Source organism: Haliotis cracherodii, unplaced genomic scaffold (assembly GCF_022045235.1).
Source record: "Haliotis cracherodii isolate W230 unplaced genomic scaffold, xgHalCrac1.p SCAF_1, whole genome shotgun sequence".
Taxonomy (NCBI): Eukaryota; Metazoa; Mollusca; class Gastropoda; order Lepetellida; family Haliotidae; genus Haliotis; species Haliotis cracherodii.
This window is the reverse complement of record NW_027266264.1, coordinates 42,465,280-42,487,187: the sequence shown is the minus strand read 5'-3', so window position 1 is coordinate 42,487,187 and position 21,908 is coordinate 42,465,280. Positions and strand designations below refer to the sequence as shown.

At 40.8% G+C, this 21,908-nt stretch overlaps 1 protein-coding gene across 1 annotated transcript in view; it reads left to right on the top strand.

Annotated features, from left to right (window-relative positions):
- LOC139478127 (ras-specific guanine nucleotide-releasing factor 2-like) overlaps positions 1 to 21,908 on the top strand; it is a 969,963-nt gene that overhangs the window by 935,799 nt on the left and 12,256 nt on the right. The window contains exons 27-28 of the mRNA XM_071260456.1: positions 4,514 to 4,631; positions 21,708 to 21,776. Coding sequence (XP_071116557.1) covers positions 4,514 to 4,631; positions 21,708 to 21,776 — 187 coding nt within the window. The remainder of the gene's footprint in view (positions 1 to 4,513; positions 4,632 to 21,707; positions 21,777 to 21,908) is intronic.

Genomic DNA, 21,908 nt, shown 5'->3' with positions numbered 1-21,908 from the left:
TTTCACCACTTTGTGATGACCTACTCCTTCAGCCTCACAATTAGCAGACCAAGCCGCCCGTTTTCGGCCTCCTTCATGGGACTTGAACATTATTTTTCAACACATGGTTTCCTGTGATTACGAGCCCACCTAAGGACGCTTCCTATGAGCAGCACATCCTGCTTGAGGTCGTCCCTACCCCAGCACTCGGAATACCAAGTTTGACTAACACCATAGTAACAGTGTAATAGTACCACATATATAGTGATGAACAACAATGTCAAAGACAATGACGTTGCTCTGGACATTGGACTTCTGGGGACGATGAACCGACACAGCCCAGGGGATGAACAGTTAAGCCAATAAATGTCATACTATAAATAACAGTAATTAACGGGAAGTGATATAGTGGCCCAGGTTGGCTGACAGTCAATATACAACGAAATGTTGGTGAGGATTAACAACGGGGATTAGCGCCTAATACATAATGACAATTAAGTTATGGAAACATGCGCATGTCATGGCTACAGGGTAATTAACCTTTGGAATTAAATGGTTGTCGTAAATCAGTCGCTATGACACATCACAGGAAACAGCTGATTTCAAATGGCGAATGGAATAACTCTCCGTTTTAGGTGCTTATTTGCCACTGTCATAAGGTAGATACTTGTTCTCTTTCAATTTATGAACTTTGCAAATGGGCGATTGTATTGTTATATGTAAAGATCATGGAGTTTATGAAGAATGATAAACCATAAACTTTCAGAAATATACTCACATGCAAAAGAAACGCAAGTGGTTTTAACCAAATAGGTAACAAACACGGAACCATAAATTGATACGAGTTTTAGCATGTAGTAAAGCCTGATGGTGTTATCAATATTTTTGGTTGCATTTTGGAAGCCCCGAGTAAAAACGGAACATAAAAAACGAATCGCCAAAATGCACCATTTCAATGAATATGTTGGTATCATGCACCCATTTCTCGCGAAATCGAAAATGCACAAACTGTCAAGGACTATAGTGGGTATAAAACTGTGGCCGATTCTTGGACCTACCACTCTTTGGTCAACAATGCCACGCCTAACTCAAATTCAGAGAAACCAGGCTATCAGACGTTTGGAAGATGGAGTCTTTCCAAGATGTTGCCAACCACAATTTACATAATCTCCTGCATTGATACAATGCCACACAGACCACAGATGACCTTCCTTGGAGCGGTCGTCAAGATCAGCAGATTACCCGTCAACACCAACAACATCCGTTCCTAACTGCAAGTGAAAGTGCTCGACAGACCATAGGAACACATAATCGACACATTAGCCGGGACACTGATTCCGCGTCTCCGTTCCAACAACCTCAGATGTCGCCGACCAGGACGTCGTCCTGTTCCCCGACCACGGCATTGACAAGCATGACTTCACTGGGCACAGGGTCATCGCAATTGGCGTCATCGTGAGTGGAGGTGTGTCATCTTCTCTGATGAAAGTTGCTTTTGTGTCTCCCATGCAGGCGGAAGAGTAAGAATTTGGTGGAGTCGAGGTGATCGTTTCACTGACTGAAACTTTGTGGAAAGGGATCCATGGGGTGGACCTAGCATCATGATATGAGCAGGAATTGGACTTAATGCGAGACTTGGACCCATGTGCTTTCTAAATGTTGGTCAAGGTCGGGGACACGGTGTCACTGCTCAGCGGTATATCGACCAAGTGATCAGACCCCACATTGTTCAATTTTTTGCACAACATCAACAACACATTTTCCATCAGGACAACGCTCATGTTGCCAGAGCTACCATGGCCTTTCTGCAATAACACAACATCCGTGTTCTACCGTGGCCAGCCTTCAGCCCTGATCTGAACCCCATCGAACACTTGTGGGATGAGGTTCAAAGGCGTCTGCACAATGTGCGGCCAGTCCCTACAACTGCCGATGAACTACTCACAGTTGCTCTGGATGTGTGCAGGAGGATCCCTAGGCCCTTCACAAATCTTCTGATCCACTCAATGTACAGGAGATGTGTGGCAGTGATCAATGCTAATGGTGGTCATACCAGGTATTGACTGACATTTTGGGTATTGACCCGAAACTGTGTAAGCCCTTAACATTAAAAAAAACAATTATGTCATCTGCCTTTTAATCCATTAAACTGTCTTCAGTCAAATTTTTGTCTATCTTGCCCTATTAGTATTTCTTGTCTTTACTGTTGAAAATAAATAACATGTATACTGCATACTCGACTTGCGTTTCTTTTGCATGTGAGTATAGTAACATTTATTTAATAATGTCAACATTAGTGAATAATAATAACTTTACTGATCATTTATGACAATAATGTCTATAGTTATAGTAACTTCCAAACTTTCAGGATGTTGTAATCTACCGCTACTGGACCGTCCTTCAGGCCATGTTTCTGACAGATCACGATCTGAAAAATACTACATGTATCATGAAAGTGTATCCTGTACATAAGCTGACCCCTTTCAAAAGAATCTTTTTTCTGGTCCTCAAAATTTGGCTTATCAAAGGTCATATACAGTACATTGACAACTGTATCTTCAGACACGTAATCAGACAGGTTCTGACTCGGCAGAGAGATTCCACCCTTCAACAGCTCCATCGGCAGGGTTGGATGGCCTTCTTGCTACCTCACATTCATCAGCGGCCAAGTTCCGCCAGATAAGGTCGAGGGTATCAATTTCAGGCTCCAGTAAGCACTTTGTCAATCCCTCGACCTCTGCCAATGGCAGACCCTCCTCAGGCTGTTGACTTTGGCTCTCAAGATCTTACCTGAAGGGATTTCCTTCAACTAACGTCACTTTCAGAGATTTTTCCGACCATTTCTGCCTTTAGACCTGACAGATACCCCATCATTGTCCCCTGATCATATGCAACAGCTGTCTAATGGACATTTTCTCACAAGAAGTGGATGCTGCACCTGAAGCCTTCTAGTTCTTGTAGGACCATGGGCACTCCCAATGTAGACCTCTTTACCACTGTGAGCAACCACTACCGCGTGTATGTTTCTCCAGTCCCGGACCCAGCTGCTTACCGGTAATAATAATATGACAAAGGCCACAGTTGCGGCTTGGTAAAAAACTACCAAACTGACAGTTACGGCAATGCACAATGTTCTCCAACTGTGTTGGTCCATGATATAAGGGTCATTTCAAGCTGCCAGTCTCATAATATCCTGTTAGACTTAAAATGGATTTACTCCCTTGGACCTTTGGGGACAGTAGCCTCACTCATTCTGTCCACACCATGCTATCTGACACCCCAAGCCTATTAAGGTAGATCAACCTTTTGATCATTTGTGCCTACTGAGCCTAATCAAGCCTGAAGTCTCAGAGATTGAGAACAATGCAACTGTAAGTGACATCAAGGACATCAAGATTTGGGTAGGAAGGTAGTATTAAAGCACCTGATGATGTCACAAAGAGATAATGATAGCTAATTTAACAGTAGTTCCTTTGAAGCTTATCCCATACCTGCTTGATGATAATCATTCATCTGAATCTATCCTAGTGATATGATTCAGTTCATTGTATACCTATTAGACTTTGGAACACTGAATGCAGGAACTAAACATAATAGGTACCCACAATCAAACGTCAACTATCCAACGTTTTTGTCTTAATCTCAGAACCCACCAGTCCCTCTGGTATATGTAATAGAGTTTTTTGTCTCAAAAATTATCAAACAATAGTTGTCATTCTTAATAATTCTAAGAATACTGCCATTATCACATCAGAAGTCATTCCTCCCACCTTCTCTATCATCAGCATCTAGTTAGCAGATACTGGAACGAAGGGAGGTTTATCCAGCCATGCACATGCACATGCATAAAGAATCTGGGTGATAAAATGCTATTATTGGCACAGCTAATTGGATAGTTGACAGTGAATCTCAAGATTTAGTTACAATGAGAAGGCAGCCATTTTACATGATTATGGCATTGATGTAATAGAGGTAGTTATTCTTAGATCTATTAACAATGATAACTGTTGTTTGATTGCTGAGAATGTGGGATTAATGTATTTTATAAGGGGGTAGAAATATTTTGAAAAAAAAGCATATCCTCAGTTGGGAAACGTGAAATAAATATGCTGACAAAAATATGATTTTTGATGATAGTATAAACTGTATCGTTAGGTTTAGGGGAAAAACTATGAGGAACATCAAGCAACTCTTCACAGACAAACCCTAATGTTGGACCATTTTAAAGGTAACATAAGATAGGCTTATATTATCTTAAGATGGCCTTGAGTAAAGTTTTGATGCTGAAGTTTTACTGAGCTGAAACATTGTATGAATGATTCAAGAATTGTGATTTGATTTTAAACATGACCTTCATGGCAGTGATTTTGAAAATGTCATTCTTGCCCAATACAGCATGTTTCATTTGAAATTTGATATGCAGAACGTATGTGGTATGCAGAATGACATACCTTTGACTTTTCACATACCCTGTTCTTTCTTCATAATTCATTTTAGCTTCAGAGCCTTCTGGCTCTATTTTTTGTAATTGTAGATGTGATCCTCCATGTATTCCCTACCTTGGAATGTACCTAACCGACTTGTCCTTCATTGAAGAGGGAACACCAAACTTCACTGAAGATGGTCTCGTCAATTTTTCCAAGATGCGTATGGTATGGTATCTTCTTACTATTTTCACATTCTTATCAATAACCTGTATTCAACTTACAGACTTGACGAGTTACCATATGCAGCCATATTTCAAAAATATCCTTTTGACCCATAGTTGTAAGAGAACCCTATCCTCCACTGGAAATGCAAATGCACATGCACGGGGCAGGAAAATGTCCCTTCTTTCATGTTTGCCCAGATGTAAACCACATTTTGGATCACTTCTGATAATGTTTGGTAACTTTGGTTTGGTATTTCACACTGTAACTTCTTGAAATCATCTTAAAGACAAGTATAGTCAAACTGAGAGCATGATAACATGGAGTTAGGGAGTATAAGAAGCAGGATCATTTTCGTAAGTAGTCAGCTCATGTGACTTGCAACCTAAATCTGTATGCCATTCTTTCAGAAATAGTACATGCACTCCAATCTCTAAATGCAATTGCTGCAAAAAATTACCTTAGGTTAAGTTTGATAGACATTTTAAGGCTTGGGGTAATAACCCGGATACATCTAGAAAGACAAGATTGGCCAAAAGGTCTAAGGTACCTACTTTGACTAAAAATATTATGAAGTCAGTTAAATGTCTCTGCCTTGGTGTGAAGCCTTCAACTGAGAGACACTTGGGTGACAAGTCTGTGATGCATAGAGGTGGTACCTCTGAAGTCTGGGGTAGAATTGGTCTTCAGTAACCCATGCTTGTCGTAGGAGGCGACTAATCAGACTCACTGACTTGGTTGATGAATGTCATCAATCCCAATTGCGTGGTTAAATGCTCATGATATCAATCACTGGATTGTCTGGTCCAGACTTGATTATTTACAGACCGCTGTTATATAGCTGGAATATTGCTGAGTGCGGGGTTAAACAACCAACCAACCAACCAACCAACCATAGAGGTTGATCTTGTCACCCGTCCCAACATTTCAAAAATGAAAATGTGCTACTACCACCAAGATCTGCACCCAAGGCAGCACCACTCAGTTTTATGCCTAAAACTTTTACGCTCACCTCATCAACTCGCCTACTTTTTGCTGCGTGACTCCCCCCAGGGGTTCTTTATTGCCGCAATGCTCAAGCTTAGGCGCATACTTCTTTGGTCTTTGGTGGGCTAATGATGCAGGTAGGGTGGCTCCTCTAGGTTTGGAACAGGCCTCAGAGCCCCATCTGATCCCACACATGCTCTTTAACCTAAATGAGTTCTCAGAAACCATTATTTTATCTTATCCAGACTTAAACTGAAAATTGTTTACTTATGATCTTTTTTTTAAAGATTGTTTCCTTATTTGGACTTTAAATACACCATAAATACACCACCATTTTGGTAATGAAAATATGTAACATCTGCAAATTACGTGTCGTCGAGATTCTGACCAGCACCCGATCTGCACCAGCTGCATCACACAGAACTGCTCTGTGGTGAGTAGCTGAACTTTCTGTGCACCTTTGGGGAAGGAAGAATTTTATGGATACCTCTTTACAGTGCAGAGGAAAGAGATGGACCATGAACGACGTGAGTCATCATGTTCTATATCGCCAGTGGAGGCAGCTTCGATGAAGAAATATAGACAATCTACACCTTGTCTATCTTCAGAGGAAGGGAAAGATTTTGATATAGATGATATTCAACTTGCCCCCATTGATGACTTAGCAGTCATCCACTAACATACTTCCTCATCTAGTAATAAGAAGTCCAGAGTGTCTAAAAAAAAGTTAAATCTACTATTCCTTTAGTCAAGCTAAAAGTCTGCAAGATTTAGGTAAGAGGATGAGTACATCTTCCTCTGCCTCTAAAGCCCCCTTCACACAGGGCTGCAACCTTTGTGCCACCTTCGAGCGATCAAAAACTGGCCAGGACGCTCAATGGTCGCCTAAATCCAGAAAATCATGTTTCTATGTAACTGCTCCAGCAGTTGTTTAGCAGTAACTGCTCAAATTGTTCAACGTCTGCAACCACAATGAAACACTGCAGGTACAAGCCCTCTATTTATAGGCAGGCTGAAGAGGCACTACAGGTAGCTCAAAGGAGGCATAAAAGAGGCAGAAGCATTGCCATGGTGTCTCAAGTGTTGCTGTGGTCGCTGAATGGAGGCACGCGATCGCCATACTCATCGTTCAATGCATGCTGTTGGTCGCCCAAAGAAGGCAAAAGGGAGGCAGAAGCATCGCCCAGATTTACGGGACAATATTTCAGCAGAACACATCTGTTACCCGGCGACCATTTGGCAACCACTGTTCCTTCATTTTGCAACAACGGCAATGCTTGTGCCTCCCTTCTGCCTCCTTTGAGCCACCTTTGAGCAACCAACCTCCTCGGCGACCTTTCTGCGACTGTTTTGAACATGTTAAGAAATTCACAGCGTCCATGGCGATGTCTGAACCTCCTGTGTACCACCTTGGAACAACCTAGGCAACCTAGGTCAACCTCCAACGATGACCTGGCAAATTCTATAGTCGCACACAGGAGGCACAAAGGTCGCCATCCTGTGAAAAGGCCCCATAAGCCGTCTTCCCCTGTAAGAGAGCATGACTGTTACCTTCACAAAGCCGCCACACTCTTCCTCATCAGTGAAGGGTTTTACTAAAATTTCTTCTACTTGTCAGACGAAGACCTTCATGCAGCCATCCACTTCTGCACAACCTCAGAAGTTCATGGATGCCTCATTATCATCAAAACAGGCTATAAATACACATGATACGAACCTTATTCAGCCACACACCTTCGCACCCCAGCCTTTGCACAGCCTGCATTCAATCAATTAGCTTTCACACAAGCTCCAGCGTTCACGCACCCTGCAACATTCACACAACCTAACTATTTTACACAAGGCACATTACCAGTGCCTTCTACTAATACAGATTTATTAGCCGGTGGTACACAATAGGCATTACTGGCCATGCAGCAAGAAATGTTTAATAAAGCTTGCGCACAGCTTATTACGGCATCACTCTCTGCCGATATTACACAGACTTCTCAGCCTTCATCTACGGCTCTGAAACCCAACACCACCTATCTCCTGCACAAGGTAGATGAGTTCGACCCCCCTCAAATAGAGGATCCATCTCAAGAAGTTTTCCCTCAATATATACTCTTCAAAAAACCAAAACAAAATATGGATATTTTGGGCCATAAAAGCAAAATTAGCAGACCAAGAGCTGCAAAATGAAGAGGTTTTATGTGTTATGGTGTCAATGACAAATTTCTCGGATCAAAATGATCACAACAAGGACATGCAAACCATTAGTCGGGAAACATGTATGATTCAGAAAAACGCACCCAGTGTATTAACAAAAGGGCCATGGAGCTGCATTTTATTTAAGTGCAGGGTTTTTGATTGCCTGGGATCTGCTAACAGTGACAGTTCAACAACATGTCAAGATTAACAGAAGTACAAAGAAACAATGCCATAGGGTGCTTGCAGGCAGGGGAATCTCGATCAGCTGTAGCCAGGGTTTTCCATGTAGCGCCCAGCACCATCACAAGGCTATCCCAAATCCCAACCGCATCTCAAATACAGGAAGTGGACAGGTTTGGTGGTAGGGGTAGCATTATGATGTGGGCGGCTATCTCTCATCATGGCACGACAGGTTTGGTCCATATTAAGGGCAATCAAGGCTGAGTAGGCTACCATTCCCCAGGATGTGATTCGCATTCCATGGACAGGAGATGTCAGGCCACGATCAATTCCAACGGGGGACATATGTGTTATTGATGGTAGCTGACCTGCACCTTGGACTTTTCCTGTGTACCCATAACTGAGATAACTGCAATCACCAAGTGTTTTCTCCACGACATTTTGGCTGAATACCTTGTAGACCAAGAGATGCATTTTCGTATAAATGTATTTTCCAACCTCACACAAATCTGGCTTTGCATTTCTTTTTTGAAGAGTATATTAAATATCATGAATTAATAGCGTGGATTACAGACAGACTAACAACATCTTTGCTGTCAAGGGATTCTTCTGCTATTCTCCCACATTGCTAATGATCTCAATGTTTCTTTGCAAAGGCTACCAGATCATAGGAACTCCCAACAGTAAGCTTTAATTCTAGAAAGTTCCCCATGCATGCAAGTCACACTTTCTCCTAGTATTGGGGATTGATGAGGATTACATACTCATGTCAGAATTCAAGAGTAGAACTTACCGCAACAAGACAACAGGAAACTAGCACAACTTGATATAACCACCAGACATTTATTGTTTTGGTTAGCCATGGAACACTCCGTGAATGAAGCTATCATCAATGAATTAAAAGATCCCCAGAACTACTGTGAAAGAATGTTACTTTCAGTTTTAATCGGTCAAACGGAAAACCAAGAGTTTATCTCTGATCATATTAGTTCAGTATCAGCAGGTCTTACACACTTGCATCATCAAAGTCTTATGTCCAGTTCTAATTGGTCAGACCTCTACACTAAGAACTTATTACAGCAATCTTGTGAGGCAACAACATCTCTAATGGTCACATCCATAATGTTAACAAAGAGATAGTTTACGATTCTATTATGGAATTATTATGGTTCTGTTCGGTTGAACAAAACCTTCCAAATGGCGTGCTGGTTTTCTTGGGGGAATTAGTCAGCAAAGAGCCGGAGTCACAGGAGACTAATCACAATTTTATTTACAAGAACAATTAACAATGAACAATATCTTAAAATATAGCTGAGGGTGCCACAGAGAGTCGGTACAACCCTCTGGGCTGTGGGAGAGAGATCTGCTTGGTATGAGCGTCAAACCCCTTCTGCTTAACATTTGGTTTCTGTATGTATTTAACAAAAATTAGAACAATAAAATGGAATATGATTGGTTGATACACGATGGGCTGTGCCTTATGGTTAATGAATGGCTAGACAGAGGGGAATACTTAATCCTGTTAATCCTGTTGGACTGGCACTTATCTTGTTGAAATATTTACTGGGTGCTTGGAAAGAGATTATGGTATCAGTATAGACGAGCTTGTATGGGGGCTAATCCTTAATGAGTCTAAATTGAAGTAATTGCTGAATGTTATTCTAATATAGGTGATGACAGATTTACTTAAATAAAATAGTTCAAGGTAATCTATAAGACTATGTAGACATATCTTTTATCTGGGAGATGGGATCTTAATACCTTATGCTAGTATTTATCTAAAAGCTTCAAATCTATTAAACTATGTAGACATAACTCTTGTCTTATTGAATAGTATGTCTAGGAGATGCGCTCCCAATACCTTAGGCTAGCATCTATCTAAAAAGCTATAACTGAAACTACTGATATTTTATATATGCATTGTACCTGATGATAAGTATTACTTGCTGAACTATAATTATATGAAATGATGTATGAATATTACACCATGATAACTCATAAAAGCACTTGATGTGGATCTAATTATTATAGGAAAACTTAGTATAAATGTTATTTTATGATAACTTAACAACACGTATATACAAGAGGCCGACATATGGTTCTCAGAAGGAAGTGACAACTTGGAGACGATGGCTTGCGGTATATACAGTTTACTTTATACATGTAGATATATACATACAAAAGACACTTTGTGCCAGGTCAGCACATAGTGGTTGTGGTTGTTGTCTTGGTGCCCCGGAGCACCCAGCCTAACCCTAGCTAGGCTAAGGGTAAGACCTTTCTTTCTCTCCTCTCCGGACCAAGGCTTATATAGCCAAGGTCACCTGACATTTAGTAAGTAATAAATATAAATGTAAACAGTAAATCATCAGTGACATACTTGCACATCTCGTTCAGGATGGCAGACAGTCGATGTACACAAAAATGGGGATTAACAAATAGGATTAGCATGTTATAAATAACAGCAATTAAGTGTTTCAAGGCATAAAGATGTCATGGCTCCAGGGTAATGAGCCTTTGCAATTAAATGTTCTTCAGACAATGGGTGTCGTAAATCAGTCGCTATGACAATTCTAAGGATCAAATGTTAATGAAAGCTGTACAGACAATGAGTTCAATGTATAGACAATCCGTGCAAAGAACTCAATTAAAAAAAAACGTTTGTAATTCCGCTTGAGTTATTAACTCTGAGTTTCTAATCACTGATGTTTCTGGAACCCCTAAAGAACTCAAATGAAAGGTCTTGTTTGATTTACAACATCTACCACAATTAAAACAATGATAAGACAGCACAACTACCTTCTAAAATGCTTACCTGCGCAGTCCCATACATCCAGCCTCCAATAAATATCCACATTTCCTTTTCAAAAGCCAACATTTCCAATGGGCTGTTCTGCCCTTTGGAATTTTTTTGACCAATGGCTATTTATATGGGTGAACAAACCAATTGTGGCGTTTCTTCAGAACAGGTGAATCTTTTGCGGCTTTTATCCTGACAAAGGAATCCAAGCCCCAAAATCAACAGAACAACTCAAACAATACTGAACTTTACCCTGAGATTATTAGCTCAACGAGGTTGGTATATCAGAAATATCAGAAGTCAGACCTACAACCATCCCAGGAGATCAAATTCCTTGGGATCAGGTTTCTAACGAGTCAGAATCAGATTCTAGTATCAGAAGATCAGTGGATAAAAACAAAAAATTATTTGCCAGCGACAATTCGCAAATAAATCACAGTCAACAAAAGGCAAGTGTTTCAAGGCTTACTCAATCTTCAAAACATGTAAATCTTCAAGGCATGTCAAAATCAAGACCCTCAAGAAGTTGACTTTTCAACTTTACGAACTCGTTGACAGCCTGAAAATTAACGATAAAGGCAAGACACATTCCAGGAGTGGCAAACGTCTTAGCGGATGTCCTCTCCAGACCAGCTAAACCAGCACCACCAGAATGGAAGCTGTATCCAGAAGCATTTATGGTGATAAGGGAAGAAGGTTGCGCATTAATAGATCGATTCGCAAACAGATTCATAAATCAGATAGCACCTTTGTTTCACCTGTGCCAGACCCACTAGCTTGGTCCATCAATGCACAGGCAATATCTTGGGAGGGTCTAAACGTTTCCCCTACCTGCCTTGATACCATGGATAATCAAAAAATCCTGCACACAAGCCACCTACAACTGCTTTTTGTAGCGCCTTATAGGCCATACGAGAACTTGGTTTCCAGACCTCATAAAGCTAGCTTGAAATCTGTCAATTAAACTCCCAAACTAGCTTAACCTTCTTCTACATCCTCCTCAAACCAAGTTCATCCAAGACCAGAACTATACGAGCTTCATGTATGGAACATATTAAAAACAACCTCTCTAAACGAGAATGTTCCATCAGAGCAGCTATGGCAGTTTCCTTAGCACTTTGTAGATGAACAAGGAATCTGTGATTTAAAATGAAGAGTTTTGACTAGTTTGCAAGATCCAAGGGGTTTTTAGCAGCCGAAGCTACTTTTTAAAAAGTAGCAGATTACCTCTGCCATTTAAGAAGCGCAAGGAATCTTAAAGGTTCGACACTGGGAACTTATTTGACCGCTTCTGTACTGACTATTTCAAATGGGACAAAACTTACTAAATTTCCCAAACTGATGGCACAACTCAGATCTTTCAGATTTGAGGAGCAGCAGAAAAAATTTGGGGTCCCATCAAGGGACCTGAACATAGTGTTACAACATCTAACCAGTGATGTTTACAAACCTTCAACTGGCTGACTTTGAACACTTGACACAGAAAACCCTATTGCTTCTGGCATTAGTTAAGGCAGCCATAGTGTCTGAGAGACAGCAGTAATAATGCATCACTGTTCCATAACCAATGACTGAGAAACCATGCCACCTGTTCATGCAGCTGATGAGGAATGGAGCCACTGAAGAGGAATATAATGTCACAGCCCATCACAGCCACAACGTTCCTCAATGGCTGACTGCAATCCGTCATGGATAAGCAGTCAACTAGTCAGAAGTTTCAGGATTTCACATATTCATACTGTCTTCTAAGATCTAGAAACAACCTGCCAACTATCCACTGACAATATGTTATGTGGCATATTCACTGATAACGTCACTTTCATTATGCCCCTGGATAGTTTGATGTATATTTTGATGTTATTCCGGTACTGAGGTCTCCTATGACATCATTTCTGGTGGTAGTACGATGATGCATCCTAGACTATCATGCAGATACTAAAACCCAGGTTGGCACCACAGAACACAGTGAGTCTAGTCCTTCCAGATCGGTTTGAATGTCATGCAAGTAGAAATTTGAAAATGTATTGTAGGGTTTCAATTGACAGCTCAGTTATTGACAGCGCTCTAATTTTGTGAGGTTTGCAGCTTCCTCAGATCTGATTTTAGTGATAGCTGTCGGCTAAGATGGTCTTCAACCATCCCACCACAGTAGGAAGTCTTTTCCTAATGAAGTCTTGCATGAGATAAATAGGCTTTTTCTCTGCTTTCTGTGGTGATCTGTGATGTGGTATCTCAGTGCTCTGATTGTACATCGTGGCCTATCCAGATAATCCACACTTCTACTTAAGGCAGGTATCATATGTTGCCTGTGCCTGAGGGGGACAAATGCCAGTGACTGATTTTGGGCAATATATTCCGTTAGGGACCTGAAAGATATTGTGCCCCAGTCTTGTGCATGCGTTTATGCGGTAATATAAATTACATGTAACTTTGACACTCTGGATTGTCTCTCGTGATATTCTCCTCCATTCTTATTGTAAGGTCTGCCTAAGCTGTTACGATTTTTTGGAACGCTGAGGTCGGTTACGAACCCTTCATCCCAAAATAACCAAAAGGTATCAGCTTGACAGGGCAATGTTGTGACACCTTGCTGTCTCAGACAGACAACTGCAAAACAAGCTCTGTGAAGAGGTGCATTGTCATCCTGGAACTCAAAGTTCTGACCTATGCACTGGGCAAACACGATGACCACTGGATGTAAAACTTGGACCATCTAACGTTGCATGATTATCTGATCCATCCTGCTGTCACATGCGATGCCAAAATTTAACCCAACCGAACAGTAACTCTCTCCACTCCATCTCCAAACATGTTGTCTACTATCAGTAAAGTGTAAACAGAATTTTGATTCATCAGAAAACAATGTGTATCTTCAATGCCACTGTTGCCTGAGGTCATCTTAACCCCACCTGTTTGCCAATATCATTCCATCAGTGTGGATATCACACTTTTGGATTTACCACAGTGTTTTGTAACTGTATTCTGTGATTGGCCAACTACAATCATGCCTCTTGCACACATTTTGTCATGTTTCGCCATGTACACTTTTGAAGGCATTTTTCTTTGTTGTACCCGATCAATGAACCATGTGGTTGTTTATTGGCACATTCAAGTAACCAGGATGTGTCACCATGGATGGCATTTTTTTATGTGTGCAATGTGCAGAGTTTAAGTGAGTTTCCTATCTGTATACAATAGCTGTGTCTCATGCAAAAGTTCATCATTTCACTCTTATAGCTGAAATCTCAGGGGTTCCCTTGAATATTGTTCGTTATATAGGTCAAGATCAAGATATAGAGTATCCCAGATTGAGGTTCTCCACTTGAATATCTCTGGATGGAGGGGTCATTTTGTGGGCTTGATCTTGCTCTTCCAAGATAGGCAATGTGCAAGTATGTCAAACTTGTCAACGAATGGAATCATGCCCTGATGTCACATGTCTTCTCCTCTGAGGAACTGGCTGACTCTGATAGTCTCCTGGATGCTTCTGGATCTTCAATGCCATGCTGTGATACCTCTGGCTGGTTGCCCTGGTGGTCTCCTCCTTGACTTATTTAGTCTCCCTGTTAAAGAACTGTGGACCTGTAAAAGGCTGCAACAATATGGTGTGAATGTGATGTACTTGCTAAAGCATAGGAATTCATCCTATAAGTAAAAGCTGGGCTGAAATCCATATCTGCAATAACTGAATGACTTCTTGCATCTTTAGGATATGGTCCAAAGAGCTGTGAATGAATCCCATAGGTGCATGGTTGACTTAAGGGGAGACCTGAATCTGGTTAGTCAGAGGGATGATGGGACAAATGTCTGCAGCAACCCAGTTGATGTAAAAGCTGATATTTAACATCTGTTTTTTAATGTTATCCATATCTCTAACTCTAGCCGACTTTACTTGTATCCTAGATTTGGGCTTCTTGCCAAGATTATAGAAAACAAAATGTGTTCAGATGTGAGCAACGATTTTGACTTGTTAACATCTGGACACACATAAAGGAAGTGATGATTTCCTGTCTTGCTCATGCACATTTGACATTTCCCGTGTAAGACAGGGCTTTCCTCACAAGTCATTTTCCCAAGCTGAACTTTCTTCTGATGACTGATCATAACATTTATATTTCATGATCCCCTACTTCTCTTTGGGGAGTATAAAATATGGCAGCCATATTGCAAAATGTATTTATGGCAAAATGTAATGAAATTTGGTTATATTATTAGGTTAGTACCTGGAATCAACATGTATATCCTATTTGTTTATCTGTTTTTTTACATTTGAACCTTCCTTTGACCTCTTCACTTCAACCATGTTCAATTTTAAATGTGGTGGCCATTATATCTTTTCATCTTTGTGGTTCCACTTTTTATTCACTTACCAAAATCAAACTCAGAAAATTTCAGAATTCTTGTTCAGTTTGTTGACCAATTAACAAATGAATAGTTGTTATCTTTTTTACAAGATATGAAAATCACACATTTTATCCCCCACAATGAAGTGGGAGTGAGCTATATAGGTTTTGGTTCCGTCCATCTGATTTCAGTTGGAATAAGTTTTATCAGAATACACTATGATCAAGATCAAAACCCAGCATCGAGAATAAATATTATATTGAGTTACAATCATTCACTTCATTTTTTGGGACATTGTGCTCTGTACTCCCAAACTTGGTACAATTTCTTAGAAACTGTTAGGGATGAGGATTTGCATACATCATTAAGGGATATCTACAGTAAACTACTTTCATAAATAACAAACACACTTTCTTGTCCTGGCCATTTGCTGTATATATTCTGTATTTAATGCTTATAATGAACTACGGTTATAACAAAATATAGGTAAGTGGGTTTGGGAATTCCAGGATTAGATCTTATCATTCATGCCCTGCGGATGGATGGTTTTCAGATCAAATATCCATTTTAGTTCAATGGACCGGCGTCTGGCCGTGCTCTGAGCTGACTCAGGGTCTGTTTTGAGCTGTTGTATGATTTGATAGTGTAGGTCTCTGGTTGAGTGTCCTACGGAATTGAAGTGTTTAGCGACATGCTGAATAAACACATGATTTAAGTAATCAGGAATCCACTCAGACTGACAACAACCATCCGAGTATAATGTAAAGTAAGGTATTCCTTTGCCAGGCAAGACAGCGGAGGAGCAGCCATGAAGAAGGGTTGTCGTGCATTTGAATTATTGGAAAGGTTCATGTTCAGATCAGCATTCTGGGATGCTGCTACAAAGAATAAATGCAGATAGTTCATTAATGATCTAAACATGACTTTCTTTGACTTCTCTATTTCCCAATCCTGAAGTTTCTTGACCAGATCCTCCTGAGTCAAAAGTTGGGCACAGTTCGGCCACTGATTTGTGGTTTGAGTGGCGGATAGGTGATTGCCGCTGTCATGAGGATGTCTCTGAGAGTGCGCTTCTTCCTGTATGCCGTGATGTGTGGGACTCGGAAGGTGTCTTTGCAGGTATCTGATCCTAGAAGTAGGTGCCAGGATTTTTTAATCATGGAGCTAACCTTGAGTGCAGTGGGGTTGTAATCTGTGATAAAGATCACTGGTTTAGTGTCTTTAGAGGGTGTCTGTTTTTGTGTTAAGAGGGATGTTCTCTCTTTAGCGTTAGCTTTTATTTCATTGTCCAAGAGAATTTTCTTGGGGTAACCTCTCTTGAGGTAATACTTTACTAGATTGTTACTGGAACTCATATTGTGATTGCGAGCTGCAGATCTTTTTGAGTCGGAGGAATTGGCTATATGGTCCTTTGACTTTGATGTGTCGCGGGTGGCAGGAGGTATATAGCAGATAAGAATGTGTATCTGTGGGTTTGCAATATAGGTCAAAGTCCAGTTTGTTGGTTTCTTGGTTAAATATGACCCATGTGTCTAGGAAAGCCACTTTTCCCCTAGAAAATTCAGCCGTGAATTTGATTGTGGGATGTGATTGGTTCATTTCTTTGATGAAAGATGTCGTCTATAAATCTGACGTATAGGTTTGGGCTATCAGTGGGTTTTTTTAGAAGTTTTTCTTCTAATTCTCCCATGAAAATGTTTGCGTATGATGGGGCTAGTTTGGTACCCATGGCTGTTCCTCCGGTTTGTACAAAGTGTACATTGTTGAAAACAAAATTGTTTTTGTATAGAGCAAGTCTAAGTAAAGAGAGTAAGCTGATGGACCAGTCAGGTTTGAAGCGTCTAATGGCCTGAGCTACTGAACGGAGGCCTTCCGTTTTGGGTATGTTGGTGTAAAGGGATGTGACGTCCATAGTGACAAGAATGATGTCACTATTGGGTGGTAGGTTGATGGAGCCCACGGTTTGGATGAAGTGGGTGGTGTCCCTAATGTAGCTAGGATAATGTTTGACGAACTCTTTTATGTGTTCGTCAACGAAGCTGCTAATCAGTTCAGTTGTAGTGCCGTTTCCGCTTATGATTGGGCAGCCCAGTACTTTGCCAGGTGTTAGGTTTTTGTGAATTTGGGGCAGGAGGTAGAACTGGCCGAGTTTGGGTTCTTTGGGTAACAGTCCATTAAATATTTTGTAAGTGATCTCTTCTTTGGTGAAGATTTTGGTGAGAAGTTGTGTGATCTCGTTAGCAAATTCCATGGTGGGGTCATGGTCTATTTTAAGATAAAAGTTGGTGTCAGTGAGTTGGCGTGTGGCCTCTTGTATGTAATCAGTAGTGTTGAGAATAAGGACTGCTGATCCCTTATCGGCTTTTTAAATCACGATTTCTGGGTTGTTTTTTAGACTATTGATGGCAGTTCTCTGTGCACGTGTGAGATTGTTGCGTATGAACGGGATGGTGTTCATTTTGAGAAACTGGTGTTTAACTGATTTGATAAAGGCATCGAGCGTAGGGTCTATGCCTGGATTTGGGGTCCAGGTGCTTCGTGGGCCAAACTTACTCTCTAGATCGTTGAAATTGTCAACTGTATCTGTTTTGTTTGTCTCATGAAAGAAGTGAGAGATTCTCACTCTCCGAAAAAAGGCTTTAAGATCTGTATATATTTTTCTAAGATCCGTATCTAACGGTGTAGGGCTAAAAGTAAGACCCTTACTAAGAACACTAAGTTCTGTCTCATTAAATTGATAATCAGACAGATTAACAACAAAGGCATTTTTGTAAAGTTCAGGATTTTTATTTGAACTATTATTGTTGAGATTCAAATATGAAAATTCATTGCTAATGTCTGTATTATTGTTGCCACTCACATTCAGGGCATTGGCAAGCTGCCTTAGGACTTTTTCCAGTTGGAAATTTCCTGACTGGTTCCGGGTCTTCCTTTTGAAGGTCTGTCTTGATTTGTTGTTGAACCGATTCAGAGGCCTGACGTGTCTGGGCTCTTGGCGGCGTGGACCCCCTGTCAGGTTACGTGGGGTGATGGTGGGTTCCATGAAAAGTTTGGGATTGTATGGGTTCCTCTCGTTGAACTCGGTTTTGAGTTCATTAAATCGTTTATCCAATTTCGTGTGCCAGTTAGTTGACTCCCGGGTAGTGATCGTATGGCACGCAGCAAGTATGGTGTCCAGTGAGGTTTTGTCAGCATTCTTTTGGAGTTTGTTTTTCTCCATAGTGGCTTGGTCTCTAAGCTCACATATGTTGACTTTTAATTGGGAAATGTGTGTTTCCATTAATTTTAAGGCGCATGATTTTGCTGCCTCGCTCCTGATTCTAGCCAATTCTTGATTGTAATTGGTTTGGTGTTACAGGATGAATGGTCTAAACGACCTAGGTATCAGACTTTTCTCTTTACATGTGATTGTAAATTCCAGTTGCATGTTGTTACAGGCGATTTTGCTCATGAGATTCCTATGTCTTATATGGGCTGACTAGACTGTTGAGTAAATCCACCACTTTCGCGATGTTATCGGTTGATTTGGATTCTTTGGTTCCAAATTCAACTCTCTTACTTTTACTTGATGGTTCTACCTGAACCACCGTAGTAATAGAGCGGCTTTCTAGGCTGCTGAAGGAGGAAGACGGAGTAATTTCAGCCATTACTCTTGGGTGTTAGAGAGATGTGTGAATATATAGATTTTGGGGCTAAAACCCAAGAGCGATCTCGGTGACTAGTTTCGAGCGGGTATGCTCTCATCAGACTGCATACCCGCTCAAAACTAGTCACCTAGATTGCTCTTCGGTTTAAGCCCAAAACTCTCTATACGGTTATAACAAACTAAAATTTGTGGTCTCTTTGAGTTTGTTATAACCATAGTTTCTGTAAACATTTATGTTGTAGTTGGAAAACGATCATTGAAACATATATGTGACAGTTCACTGCCCTGCTGGAATCACTACAGCTGAAATAGCTAGCTCAAACATAGTTTACCACCTGTTTCAAAGTTTTGGCACATATGTCATTGGCTCTCCTACATTGACAGACATCTTGATGCAATCTGTCTCCCAGATTTATGTATGAAAAAAGGAAGAGCAATTCCCTTTTATTTGATACATTTATGATTTTACCACAAATACCACACAGCAAACTCCCTGATGAAGCACAGGTGGATATGGTTTGGTAAAGAGGAGGTTCTACCGACCATGTACAGGTTGCATGACGTAATATAAGGTAACCAAGCTAAGGCTACTGGGAAAGGACTAAAGGTATATACAGGATAGGGAAATACAAAAACACACAAAACATTGTAGACACAATTTATGGATAACAACTTCTTACTGAGTGAATGATTGAGTTGGGTTTAACACTGCTTTTAACAGTATACTAGTTATATCACGGCATGTCAGCTTAATGTGGGAGGAAAGCCCGACGTGATGCAGGTCTCAGACATTCACCACTTCAATGAAACCTACGATCACGGATATGGTGCTGACAAACCTAGAAACAAAATGGCACGAACCGGGATTCGAACCCACGATTATAGGCTTCATGTCCCATTGGCTTCCACCTATGTGTTCTCTGTCCATCTTGTTGTGACAGTATTATCCTTCTGTGGTCATTACTTACTCATGTTATCCCACTCATGTATGCAATTGTTGTTACTGTTAATCCTCCACCTACCATATATTCAGTACAATGTTCCTCATTCAGTCATGCTGGACAATGGTATCAGGATCTATACTGAAACATTGCCTTTACAATATCAAAGAAGTTGTTATCCATAAATGTTGTCTTCTTTGTTATCCGTCAACTTCTAAGTAATGCCTATCAAACAATTCACTCTAAACATTGATAAAATGGTTATGGAGTAGAGCTGCTTCCTAAAAACATGTCACATTTCATCAAATCACCACCAAAGATGTATTTGAAAAATTAGACATAGATACTCATAACACAATGTACATTGTCCATTCCAAAACTGAAGAATCCTTATTTTCATAAGATGAAAATAATAGATCTGATGATATACTCACACGCAAAAGAAACACAAGTGGTTTTAACCAAATAGGTAACAAACACGGAACCATAAATTGATATGAATTTTAGCATGTAGTAAAGCCTGATGGTGTTATCAATATTTTTGGTTGCATTTTGGAAGCCCCGAGTAAAAACGCAACATATCGCCAAAATGCACCATTTCAATGAATATGTTGGTATCATGCACCCATTTCTCGCGAAATCGAAAATGCACAAACTGTCAAGGACTATAGTGGGTATAAAACTGTGGCCGATACTTGGACCTACCACTCTTTGGTCAACAATGCCACGCCTAACTCAAATTCAGAGAAACCAGGCTATCAGACGTTTGGAAGATGGAGAGTCTGTCCAAGATGTTGCCCGTCATTTCAACGTTAACATAACCACAATTTACCGTCTCCTGCATTGATACAATGCCACCCAGACCACAGATGACCTTCCTTGGAGCGGTCGTCAAGATCGTCAGATTACCCGTCAACACCAACAACATCCGTTCCTAACTGCAAGTGAAAGTGCTCGACAGACCATAGGAACACATAATCGACACATTAGCCGGGACACTGATTCCGCGTCTCCGTTCCAACAACCTCAGATGTCGCCGACCAGCACGTCGTCCTGTTCTCCAACCACGGCATTGACAAGCATGACTTCACTGGGCACAGGGTCATCGCAATTGGCATCATCGTGAGTGGAGGTGTGTCATCTTCTCTGATGAAAGTTGCTTTTGTGTCTCCCATGCAGACGGAAGAGTCAGAATTTGGTGGAGTCGAGGTGATCGTTTCACTGACAGAAACTTTGTGGAAAGGGATCCATGGGGTGGACCTAGCATCATGATATGAGCAGGGATTAGACTTAATGCGAGACTTGGACCCATGTGCTTTCTGAATGTTGGTCAAGGTCGGGGACACGGTGTCACTGCTCAGTGGTATATCGACCAAGTGATCAGACCCCACGTTGTTCAATTTTTTGCACAACATCAACAACACATTTTCCATCAGGACAACGCTCATGTTGCCAGAGCTACCATGGCCTTTCTGCAACAACACAACAGCCGTGTTCTACTGTGGCCAGCCTTCAGCCCTGATCTGAACCCCATCGAACACTTGTGGGATGAGGTTCAAAGGCGTCTGCACGCCCAGTCCCTACAACTGCCGATGAACTACTCACAGTTGCTCTGGATGTGTGCAGGAGGATCCCTAGGGCCTTCACAAATCTTCTGATCCACTCAATGTACAGGACATGTGTGGCAGTGATCAATGCTAATGGTGGTCACACCAGGTATTGACTGACATTTTGGGTATTGACCCGAAACTGTGTAAGCCCTCAACATTTGAAAAAACCCTATTATGTCATCTGCCTTTTAATAGATTAAACTGTCTTCAGTCAAATCTTTTTCGTTCTTGCCCTGTTAGTATTTCTTGTCTTTACTGTTGAAAATAAATAACATGTATACTGCATACTCGACTTGCGTTTCTTTTGTGTGTGAGTATATAAACAGAATATGATGTATCTTAGGACAAAATCAAACTTGTCTATTGCTTTTTGTTTTGAAGATTGCTCATGTGATACGAGAGATCAGGCTCTTCCAACAAACATGGTATAGAATAGAACATCATTCACGGGTGAGTAAAAGTTTGTCTGTATGATTGATCAGTTCACATGAGTGCATAAATAAATGATTTTGCCAAGATCCTTGTCCCAAAAATATAGAGCAGTAGGCATTGTTGTAATTTGCAAAAAGTGTTCATTATTCA